Raw genomic sequence first — 12,948 nt, 5'->3', positions numbered from 1 at the left:
AGCAAGAAAAGTCTCAAATATGAACCTAACCTTACACCTAAAGGAGCTGGAAAAATAACAGCAAATAAAGCCTAAAACCAGCAGGAGAAAGAACAGAGTAAAGATTAAAGCAGAAATCAGTGATATAGAAATAGAAAAACAAAAACAAAACAGAATAGATCAACAAAACTAGGAGCTGGTTCTTTGTTTTTGTTCTTGTTTTTTCTCATTTTTTAAACTTAAATTCAATTAGCTGGAGCTAGTTCGTTCAAAGAATTAACAAGATTGATAAACCCCTAGCCAGATTTATCAAAAAGAAAAGAGAAAGGACCCAAAAAATAAAATCATGAATGAAAGAAGAGACATCACAACCAACACCACAGAAATACAAACAATTATAAAAGAATATTATGAGCAATTATATCAACAAATTTTTAGGCAATCTGAAAGAAATGGATACATTTAAGAACTAGGAAGATCGGTAGGAGAAGAAAGGGATAAAGAAAGGGGGGTAATCAGAAGGGGGAATGAAGCATGAAAGACTATGGACTCTGGGAAACAAACTGAGGGCTTCAGAGGGGAGGGTGTGGGGGAATGGGATAGGCTGGTGATGGGTAGTGAGGAGGGCATGTATTGCATGGTGCACTGGGTGTTATACGCAACTAATGAATCATCGAACTTTACATCAAAAACCAGGGATGTACTGTATGGTGACTAATGTAATATAATAAAAAATATTATTATAATAAAAAATAAAAAATAAAAATTTGTTTCTAATTTTGAAAAAAAAAAGAAACAAACTACAAAACTGAAACAGGAAGAAATGGAAAATCTGAACAGACCCATAATGCTCAAAGAAATAGAATCAGTAATCAAAAAATCTCCCAAGAGTCAAGGGGCCAGATGACTTCATAGGGGAATTCTACAACCTTTGAAGAAGAATTAATACCTATTCTTCTGAAACTGTTCCAAAAAATAAAAATGGAAGAAAAACTTCCAAATTCATTCTATGAGGCCAGCATTACCTTGATCCCAAAATGGGACAAAGACCCCACTAAACAGAATTACAGACCAATATCCCTGATGAATATGGATGTAAAAATTTTCACCAAGATAATAGCTAATGGGATCAAACAGTACATTAAAAGGATTATCCACCAGGACCAAGTGGAATTTATTCCTGGCTGCAGGGGTGGTTCAACATCTGCAAATCAATGTGATACACCACATTGATAAAAGAAAGGATAAGAACATATGGTCCTTTCAATACAGGCAAAAAAAGCATTTGAGAAAACACAGCATCCTTTCATAATAAAAACCTTCAACAAGGTAAGGATAGAGGGAACATATCTTAACATTATAAAGGCTATAAACAAAAGACCCACAGTGAATATAATTCTCAATGGGGAAACCTGAGTGCTTTTTCCCTAAGGTCAGGAACATGACAGGATGTCCCCTCTCATCACTGTTGTTCAACATAGTACTAGAAGTCCTAGCCTCAGCAATCAGATAACAAAAAGAATTAAAGGCATCCAAATTAGCAAAGAAGAGGTCAAACTTTCACTCTTTGGAGACAACCTGATACTTTATACAGAAAACCCAGAAGACTCCACCCCAAAACTTCTAGAACTGCTACAGAATTTCGGCAATGTCTCAGGATATAAAATGAACACAGAGAAGTCTATTGCATTTCTATACAACAACGAAGCAACAAATTGAAAAATCAAGGAATTGATCCCATTTATAATTGCTCCAAAAACCATAAGATGTCTCAGAATAAATCTAACAAAAGAGGCAAAAGATCTGTACTCTAGAAACTATAGAACACTTATGAAAGAAATTGAGGAAGACACAAAGAAATGGAACAACATTTCATGCTCATGGATTAGAGCAAATATTTTTAAGATGTCTATACTTCTCAAAGGAATCTACACATTGAATACAATCCCTATCAAAATAACAGCAGCATTTTTCACAGAGCTAGAATTAACAATTCTAAAACTTGTATGAAACCAGAAAAGACCCCAAATAGACAAAGCAATGTTAAAAAAGAAAACCAAAGTTGAAAGCATCACAATTCCAGGCTATTCAAGCCATATTACAATGTGTAATCAAGATAGTATGGTACTGACACAAAGCAGACACACAGATCAATGGAACAGAATAGAGACCCCAGAAATGGACCCTCAACTCTATTGTCAAATAATCTCCAGCAAAGTAGGACTGAATATCCAATGGAAAAAAAGTCTCTTCAACAAATGATTTTGGGAAAATTGGACAGCCACATGCAGAAGAATGAAAACAGACTACCTTCTCACACTATACAGAAAAAACAAATTCAAAATGGATGGACATAAATGTGAGACAGGAACACATCAAAATCCTAGAGGAGAACACAGGGAGCAACCTCCTCGACCTCAGGTGCAGCAACTTCTTCCTAGACACATTCCAAAGGCAAAGGAAACAAAGCAAAAATGAACTATTAGGACTTCATCCAGACAAAAAGCTTTTGCACAGCAAGGGAAACCATGAACAAAATTAAAAGGCAACCTATAGAATGGGAGAAGATATTTGCAAATGACATTATCAGATCAAGGGCTAGTATCTAAGATCTATAAAGAACCCATCAAACTCAACACCCAAAAAACAAATATTCCAGTCAATAAATTGGCAGAAGACATGAGACATTTCTCCAAGGAAGACATACAAACAGCTAACAGACACATGAAAGGATGCTCAACATCACTCATCATCAGGGAAATACAAATCAAAACCACAATAAGATATCACCTCACACCTGTCAGAATGGCTAAAATTAACAGCTCAGAAAACCACAGATGTTGGTGAGGATGCAGAGAAAGGGTAACCCTCTTCAACTGTTGGTGGGAATGTAAGCTGGTGCAGCTACTCTGGAAAACAGTAGGGAGGCTCCTCAGAAAGTTAAAAATAGAATGACCCTAGGACCCAGCAATTGCACTACTAGGTATTTATCCAAAGGATACAAACATAGTGATTTGAAGGGGCGCATGCACCCCAATGTTTATAGCAGCAACATCCACAATAGCCAAAATATGGAAAGAGCCCAGATGTCCATCAACAAATGAATGGTTAAAGAAGATATGGTGTATATATACAATAGAATATTACTCAGCCAGCAAAAAGAATGAAATCTTGCTATTTGCAATGATGTGTATGGAATTATTATGCTAAGGGTATTAATGCTAAGCAGAATAAGACAGAGAAAGACAAATACCATTTGATTTCACTCATATGTGGAATTTAAGAAACAAAACAGAGGAACACAGGGGAAGGGAAGGAAAAATAAAATAAGATGAAAATAGAGAGGGAGACAAACCATAAGAGACTCTTAACTATAGGGAACAAATTGAGCGTTGCTGGAGGGGAAGTGGGTGGAGGAAAGGGGTAACTGGGTGATGGGTGTTAAGGAGGGCACTTGATGCAATGAGCACTGGGTGTTAAATGCAACTGATGAAGCACTAAATTCTACCCCGAAATTAAAATACACTATATGTTAACTAACTTGAATTTAAATAAAACAAAAAATTAATTAATTAAATTAATTAATTCCGATTAGTTAACATACAATGTTCTATTTGTTTCAGGTGTACAATACAGTGATTCAACATTTCCATACAACACCTGGTGCTCATCACTCCTTACTCCCCAGCTTCTCCTTTTAATTTCCCCTTTTGGACATTTTCACAAATTTAATTAAATGTCAAGTTTAATCACATTTATTATTGTGAATGTGGTCTGTTTACTTGACTAAAGTAATAGGACAGACATCTAACATGCCTTTTATTTTACATGAAGGAACACCAGCACAGCTGCATTAGTGTATTTTGGGGTTTTATCCATTTCTGTCTATCAAAATCTGCTTTGCAGGAATATTGATCATTTCATATATCCACAGGACACAGTAATGGTCTACTACATGGAGAACATAAAGCCAATCCAGGTGATCTGCAAGGAGCAGGTACCCTAGCCTACTTTAAATACACAGCATGTCTAAGGAAAATGAAAGTAGCAGCACCTCAGTGAAGTTTCAGGTGGTTTAGTAGTCTGAATTATTTCAGGGTAAACCCATCCAAATCAATTTGCATCTCTTTTTCCTGTAAAACAGCACAGTATTTGGGAGTCTGTTAGAATTTGAGTAAGCCATATACCAGTTGGAGTTGAACCTGAAAAGAGATTCTTCTGTGGTAGAGAACTAAAAAAAAATCAAAATTTTATTCTTTAAAAATATGAATGAAGTGAATGAACTCTAGCAAGACTGATTAATTAAAAAACAGATGGAAAGCACACACACACACACACACACGCATTCACACACACAGAAACAATGTTAGAAATGAGCAAGAAGGGGCTCCTGGGTGGCACAGCGGTTAAGCATCTGCCTTCGGCTCAGGGCGTGAGCCCGGCGTTATGGGATCGAGCCCCACATCAGGCTCCTCCGCTATGAGCCTGCTTCTTCCTCTCCCACTCCCCCTGCTTGTGTTCCCTCTCTCGCTGGCTGTCTCTATCTCTGTCGAATAAATTTTTTAAAAAAATCTTTAAAAAAAAAAAAAGAAATGAGCAAGAAGGCACCACTATAGATCCTGAAGACTTTAAATACATGCAAGGATATAATGAATAATTTTAAGGTTTAATACTTTCAAATTTTAATTGAAAAGGACAAATTTAATGAGAAATGGAACTTGTGAAGCTGACAAGATGAAACAGAAAATGGTAATAGTCTGTAACTACAAAAGTGTTTTCATCTGTATGTTAAAAAATTTCTTAATAAATATCATCTCCCCTAGATAGCTTCATCAGAAAATTCTATGAAAGATTAGAAGAAGAAAGATTAATCAGACCCAAATTCCTCATGAAAGCAGAAAAAATCCAAGGCTGATTCACTGAGGAGCACCAGCATTTTAGGTGTCCCCAAAACAGGGCAAGTCAGATATCAGAAAGGTGGCTGTGACCTAGGACACGAATAGTAAAGTGTAGAAGTCAAAGAAATGGAGAAAGGAACAATTTTAGGAGGGAGATGTTGAGCAATATTTGTAAGTGCTAGAGATAGGGTAATTGAAGTTAAGATTGACAATTGTCCTTTAGAGTCCGTAGTTAATTTTGGCAGAAGCATTCTGCTTTTTTTTTTTTTAAACCCACAGTTAGGAATATATTTTCTACCATGCTTTAGTACAATCATATACACATACATACGATCAATATAATTGTCTCATATGACAGTTTAATGTGCAACACCTCATGATGCTTTTAAAATATATCATTCTATTTATGGATCTGATGACATTTGCTGAAATACATTTATTGCATGGCCCATGAAATGTGCTCAATGAAACAGTAGTCAGAAGCAAACCACCATGAGCTGAGAGGTGATTGAGAAATGCGAAGTTCCGAATAATGAGACTACTCAATTCTTTCAATAAACCTGGCTGTAAGATGAGAAGACAGCAATAAGAAGTGAGTTTCTTCAAACTGAGGGCTTCGGAGGAGAGGGGGGTGGGGGAATGGGATAGACCGGTGATGGGTAGTAAGGAGGGCACGTATTGCATGGTGCACTGGGTGTTATACACAACTAATGAATCATGGAACTTTACATCAAAAACCAGGGATGTACTGTATGGTGACTAACATAATATACTCAAAAACATTAAAAAAAAAAAAGAAGTGAGTTTCTTTCACATGTGTCTGTCCCCAGGGAACAAATAATGCTATTCATAATTGTTCATTCTGAGTAGTTATATTATAACTACACCTGGTTAGTATGTCAAAAAAAAAAAAGTGAGTGCTACAGCAAAACAAAAAAAAGGAAAAGAAGAGAGAAGAGAAAAGGAAAGAAGGAAAGGAGAGGAGAGGAGAGGAGAGGAGAGGAAAGGAAAGGAAAAGAAAAAAGAAAACACAGCTAATTTTTTTAAAGGCCTATTTAAAATGTTTATATAGAAATTTAAATCAGCAGGATTTGGGTTAATTGCTTCCCATGGAAGTTTATAAAGTGTTGTTCAAAATAAATCATATATCATAGTTTAATTTTGCTTTTGTTTCCTTTGCCAGATAAGACATATCTAATTTTTTTTCTACAGCTGATGTCAAAGAAATTACTGCCTGTTTTCTTCCAGGAGTTTTATGGCTTCAGGTCACACATTTAGGTCTTTAATTCATTTTGAGCTGTGTGTGTGTGTGTGTGTGTGTGTGTGTTGCAGATAAGCGGTTCAATTTCATTCTTTTGCATGTTGCTGTTCAGGTTTCTGGAGACCATTTCACCATTTGTTGAAGAGACCATCTTTTCCCAATTGTTTATTCTCACCTCCTTTGTCATAGATTAATAGTTGTGGGTCCATTTCTGGTTTTTCTGTTCTGTTCTATTGATCTATGTGTCTATTTTTGTGCCAGCAGCACACTGTTTGCATTACTAGCCCTTTGTAGTACATACTGGAATCTGACATCGTGATATTTCTGGTTTTGTTCTTATTCACAACTGCTCCGCCTCTTCAGAGTCTTTTGTGGTTCCATACAAACGTCAGGATTATTTGTTCTAGTTCCATGAAAAATGTTGGCATGCTGATAGGGATTGCTTTGAATCTGTAGATTGCATTGGGTAGTGTGTACGTTCTAACAAATTGGTTCTTGCAATCCATAAACATGGAATGTCTTTCCATTTATTTGTGTTGTCTTCAACTTATTTCATCAATGTTTTATAGTTATCAGGGTACAGGTTTTTCACCTCCTTAGTTCAGTTTAATCCAAGGTATTTTATTCTTTTTGGTGCAATTGTAAATGGGAATTTTTTTTTTAATTTCTCTTTCCTGTACTTCATTATTTGTATAGAGAAATGTGACAGATTTCTGTATATTAATTTATTTTGTAATTTTATATACAATTATTCAATTTATATACAACATTCAATTATATAATTGAAATATCAGTTCCAGTAGTTTTTGGTGGAGTCTATAGGGTAACTATAAATAGTATTAAGTCATCTGCAAATGAAGGTTTTTCTTCCTCCTTACCACTTTGGATTCCTTCTATTTCTTTTTCTTGTTTGATTATTGTGGCTAGGAATTCCAGTATGATGTTGAATAAAAGTAGTAAGAGAAACTATTGGGACTACACCAAAATAAAAAGGTTTTGCAGAGCAAAGGTAACCAACAGCTGAACAAAAGGAAAACTACTCAACAGGAGAAGATATTTGCAATGATAGATCTGATAAGGAGTTAATATTCAAAATGTGGTAAGAACTTACACAACTCAACACCAGAAAGCTAAACAACCCAATTACGAAAATGGAAAAAGGACCCAAATAGACATGTTTGCAGAAAAGACATACAGATGGCCAATAGGCATGAAAAGATGCTCAACATCACTCATCATCAGGGAGCACTGGGTGTTATACACAGACAATGAATCATGGAACACTACATCAAAAATAATGACACACTGTATGGTGACTAACATATCATAATAAAAAATAATAAAAAATGGAAATACAAATTGAAACTACAATGACATATCTGTCAGAATGATTAAAATTAACACAAGAAACAAGAAATGTTGGTGAGGTAGTGGAGAAAAAGGAACCCTTGTGCACTGTTGGGGGGAAAGCAAACTGGTACAGCCACTCTGGAAAACAGTGTGGGGGTTCCTCAAGATTTAAAAACAGAACCACCCTAGAATCCAGCAATTGCACTACTGGGTATTTACCCCAAAATACAGAAACACAAACTCAAAGGAATATACACACCCCTGTGTTTACAGCAGCATTGCTTGCAATAGCCAAAATACAAGGAGCTCAAGAGTCCATTGACTGATGCAGGATAAAGATGATAGAGTATATATAAATATGCAACGGAACGTTATTCAGTAATAAAAAAAGAGTGAAATCTTGCCATTTGCAATGACATGAATGGAACTACATAGTATAATGCTAAGCAAAATAAGACAGTCAGAGAAAGACAAATCCATATGATTTCACTCATATGTGGAATTTAAGAAACAAAACACCAAACAAACTGATGGTTCCCAGAGGGGAGGTGGGCAGGGGGATAGGTGAAATAGGTGATGGGGCTTAAGGAGTGCACTTGTCATGAGCACGGAGTAATGTTTTGAACAGTTGAATCACCACATTGTACACCTGAAGCTAATATAACACTGTATGTTAACTATACTAGAATTAAAATAAAAACTTAATAAATAAAAAAATGTACAATTTACAAGAAAAAAAAAGAAGAAATTCAGGCTACCCAGGAAAGAATTAGAATATTTCTAATACGACAAATAGCTAAGAATCTGCCTTTTTTCTGTCTTTTTCTGTATTTTACATGTCATTTGGTTAACGTTCTATTGAGTTATTAGATTTTTAACAAGGTAAATAAATTACTACCGCTAACAAAAAAAATGAATAAAAAACTTGTAAAAACTCAACATTTTAAGGAAAATGAAATAAATCATATGTAGATTTTACTGTCATACAAAAAGTAATGAGATCAGTTTTGCTAGACAAAGAAAAAAAAAGGACTAAGACATCCCTATAAGGACTCGAAGCTGTTTTTCCTTCAATCCTAACACAGCATCAGAACTAATTTAGATGTTTAAATTTACAGCTTCCCTTGTATGAAAAATATTATGAAGCAATTACTTACTTTTCTTATCTTGAACTTGATTTTGTCTCTCGAATGTAGTCATTTCCTGCCTACAAAGGAAAGAGATAATAACATGAGACTGCCCAGTCATGTGAAGCGGAAAACACACTGGAAAGAAAGGTTCATTGCTATCAACCTAATGTCGCTGGTACATTTACAATTCAAATGTTCATTAAAATTAAAAGCTTGCTTACTCTAGTTGTTTCTGAAAAACCACGAAATATAGTTGATAACACTGTGAGACTGATGGGTATGTTAATTAACGTGACGAGGAGGATTCTGTCACAAAGTATACATATATCAAATCACCACACACACTTAAAATATTTTAAAATTTTATTTGTCAATTATAACACAATAAAGCTGAAAAAAACCAAAAATCTAGGAAAAGAGGGGTGCCTGGGTGGCTCAGTCGGTTAAATGTCCAACTCTTGATTTCAACTCAGGTCATGATCTCAGGTTCATGAGATCGAGCCCCGCAGTGGGTTATGTGCTGGGCATGGGTCCTGCTTGGGATTCATTCTCTTCCTCTCCCTCCACCCCTCCACCCTTGCTCTCACACATGTGCACTCTCTCTTTCAAAAAAAATTTTTTAGGAAAAGAATAAGAAGCAGAAAATAAAATTCCATATTTTATGAAACTTAAGGAATTACTAGATTATCATACTATGTATAATACCAAATGTATGAAGAACAGATGTGCACTATAATAAAATTTGGAACAATTTATTTTTTTAAAGATTTTATTTATTTATTTGACAGAGAGAGTGTGTGCTCACAAGCAGGGGGAGCTGCAGAGGGAGAGGGAGAAGCAGGCTCCCTGCTGAGCAGGGAGCCCTAGTCAGAACTTGATCCCAGGACCCTGGGATAATGAGCTGAGCTGAAGGCGGACCTGAGATGAAGCCAGATGCTTAACTGGCTGAGCTACCCAGGCATCCCTAAAATTTGGAACAATTTAAAGGAGAATATTGAAAGCCAATTTATTTCTCTGCTGTCCTTGATGAGGAAGTCTATATCTTTAAAGGTAAATGAGAAGGTCCTAAAAATTCTGAACATGAATTTACAGTGACCAATATTATTAAGTGTGGGTTGTTGATGAGAGAAAATAGAGATTTTCTCTACAGGGACACACCACAACAGAGAGTGAGTGGTTAAGAGGGGATGGAGTAGCTAGCATGTCACCTTTTATTTCTCTGTGTCCCAGACTCCCAAGCTTGAAGGGAAACGTAGATACAGAATCTTGCAATGACCTGCCCACATCAAAGAGGGCAATATGCACAGAACAGAGATGTGTCCAGTGCAGAGGGGAGAGAGTATTTGGTGAGGAGGCAGTCTGAGACCGCACAACAAAATCAAAGCCTGAATCTTAGCTTATTTCTTCTCTGTGTCCTCCCCAAACAGATACACAAAGGTACAAGCACACCATTTTATTTCACCTACTTCCATTCAAAGTACTAAGGACAAAGTTGTAAACATTACTAGATTAAAAATAATAATAATAATATACAAAGCAGAACAATGTATTAAAGGCAGGTATAATCATCAGTTAATAATTATTGTTAAAAAATTGTAATAAATGGAGAAAGAAAGTGGCCACCATAAAGCAAGAAGACAATGGAAAGGAATGATTAAAACAATATTAAAAGCATCAATAAGTATACAATCAATTCTTTTTTTTTTTAGTTTCAGAGGTAGAATTTAGTGATTCATCAGTTTCATACAATACCCAGTGCTCATTCCATCAAGTGCCTTCCTTAATGCCCATCACCCAATCACCCCTTCTCCCCACCCACTTCCTCTCCAGCAACCCTCAATTTGCTTCCTATCGTTAAGACTCTTATGATTTGCCTCCCTCTCTGTTTTTATCTTATTTTATTTTTCTTTTCTTTCCCCTACGTTCCTCTATTTTGTTTCATAAATTGCACATGAGTGAAATCAAATGGTATTTGTCTTTCTCTAACAGACTTATTTCACTTAGCATAATACCCTCTAGTTCCCTCCATGTCATTGCAAATGGCATTTCTAAAAACAAGCCAGCAGCATGTAATGCATGCTTTAAGTGAACATTAAGTGATAGAAAATGAGAATGTAGTACGGTTATAGAAAGAATAGTAAAATGGAAAAAAATGATCTCATACACACAGTTGTTAATCTTGGAGACGAGAACCACATAAATGAAACAAAAGTATTGAAAGATGTAATAAGATACCTGAAATAAAGACTTCAACCTGAAAATGTATTTTATGGGGGAAAAAACCCACAAATCACATGGAATCTTGAGATATGTAATAGCTTCTGAACTTCAAGAATAAATAATAAATTCTAAAACATCCATGAGGAAAACACTTATTGTAATACTAATTCGTCAATGAGATGAGCTTAAGGTAGCCCAACCTTCCCACCTGAAGCCAAGCCCACAAAGTGGTGAGGAAAATAAGATGACGAGAAGAATTCTATGATTCTCCAAGAAATGAAAATGTGCTGTCAGGTACGTTAGTACCCAGGGAATATAAAACCTATGAGTTCTTTAAGGAAAAGGACAAATCAGAAGATGACTGTAAACTGCATTTGAATATTATAGAATGCAAAGTCATGTTACAAAGAAGTCGATGAATGATGAGTCTAACTTGCTCAGCCAGCTCTGTCACTGAGGGTCTGGCCATAAAATCCAAATCTGTCCAAATTCACATTGTGGATTATCACCGTCTACTACTGACGTCTATCTTAAATAGAATGAGATAGTTCTGGGTCGTGTGGCTAGCTGTAACTTCCAGACTGGAACTATCCCTAGATTTTCTTCCTTCCTTCCTTCCTTCCTTTCTTTCTTTCTTTCTTTCTTTCTTTCTTTCTTTCTTTCTTTCTTTCTTTCTTCCTTCCTTCCTCTTTCTTTCTTTCTTTCTTTCTTTCTTTCTTTCTTTCTTTCTTTCTTTCTTTCTTTCTTCTCTCTCTTCCTTCCTTCTTTTCTTTCTGTTCTTTCTTTCTCTCTTCTTCTTCTTCTTCGTTTTCTTCTTCTTCTTCTTCTTCATTACTATTTATTGACCTGTGTTATGGATTAAATGGTGTGCTACCCAAATTAATGCCCAGTACCTTTGAATGCAACTGTTTTTGGAGACAGGGCCTTTACAGAGGGAATTAAATTAAAATGTGGTTGCTGAGGTGAGACCTCATCTAATTTGAGTGTTGTCCTTATAAGAGGAAATTTGGACACAGACAGGCATAGAGTGAAGATGATATGAAGACACAGGGAGAAGACAGGCCTATAAGCTAAGGTGAGAGGCTTCAGAAGAGACCCACTCTGCCAGCACTTTGATCTTGGACTTAGGGCCTCCAGAATTACCAGAAAATAAATTTCTGTTAAATCTTCCAGTCTGTGGTACTTTGTTATGGCAACCCAAGCAAACCAATGAAGCTTTATATGTAGAAATTAATAAGGCAATATTAAGTGTTAATATGATAATCACCCTTATCCTCTTTGTTTCCTGAAAGGGAGTTGCCTGCCATTCCCCCATCTAGATTGACCCTTCCACCACATGCATCTTCATACATGTTAGAAGATAAAGACAAACAAATTGCCCTTCTCTCATTTCAGAACAAAGATGGACAGGAGATGACATGATAAAGACAAAACCACAAACACCAGCAACTCTTATGAAATGTTACTTACTGAAATACTTAGAATCAATATGAAGCAAAGAAAAAAACGAGCATTAACTCAAATGAAATAGTAGCAGATTAATTTCTCTCAGACAGAAACAAAAAGTAAGAAAAATAAGGACATAGAATATCTGAAATACATAATTAATCAGCTTTCTCTAATAGATAAATTTCAAATTATGATCCTTAAAAAATTATCATTGGAATCTTCAAAGCCTATGAGGTATAATAGACATAAGTCTAGCTTACACTTATTAAATGCTGGTTCCATCCAGACATGGGCTAATGTCTGAACGTTAATCTTTAAAATGTTACTTTTACAACCACAATCTAATGTTGCAGTATTTTTAATTTTAAGACTATTTTCCATACAAAGAAACAATAATTTAAAGAATGTAAGTAATATAAAGTGATGCACAATACATGACAATGAACTTTGATAAAACCCACAAGCAGATACTGATAATAATGCAATAAAATCAGAACTTATTATTAAAAAAATAAAACAATGTTTGGAATTAAAAACAATCAAGTCCAAGAAAACATAAAAAGCAAAGTAACAAAATATTGGGCAATAATATTATTTCCTTTAACAACACATGGGATACAGAGCTAATGGAATACTACTCAGCCATCAAGAAGAATGTAAT

The 12,948-nt window shown here is 35.4% G+C and overlaps 1 protein-coding gene across 1 annotated transcript in view; it reads right to left on the bottom strand.

Annotated features, from left to right (window-relative positions):
* GCSAML (germinal center associated signaling and motility like) overlaps positions 1–12,948 on the bottom strand; it is a 51,548-nt gene that overhangs the window by 20,215 nt on the left and 18,385 nt on the right. Inside the window, exon 3 of the mRNA XM_057307194.1 lies at positions 8,646–8,695. Within this exon, the coding sequence (XP_057163177.1) occupies positions 8,646–8,695 (50 nt within the window). The remainder of the gene's footprint in view (positions 1–8,645; positions 8,696–12,948) is intronic.

This window comes from Ursus arctos, unplaced genomic scaffold, assembly GCF_023065955.2.
Source record: "Ursus arctos isolate Adak ecotype North America unplaced genomic scaffold, UrsArc2.0 scaffold_5, whole genome shotgun sequence".
NCBI lineage: Eukaryota > Metazoa > Chordata > Mammalia > Carnivora > Ursidae > Ursus > Ursus arctos.
Note: the sequence above shows the minus strand (reverse complement) of the source record. Positions and strands in the feature narration are given on the sequence as shown.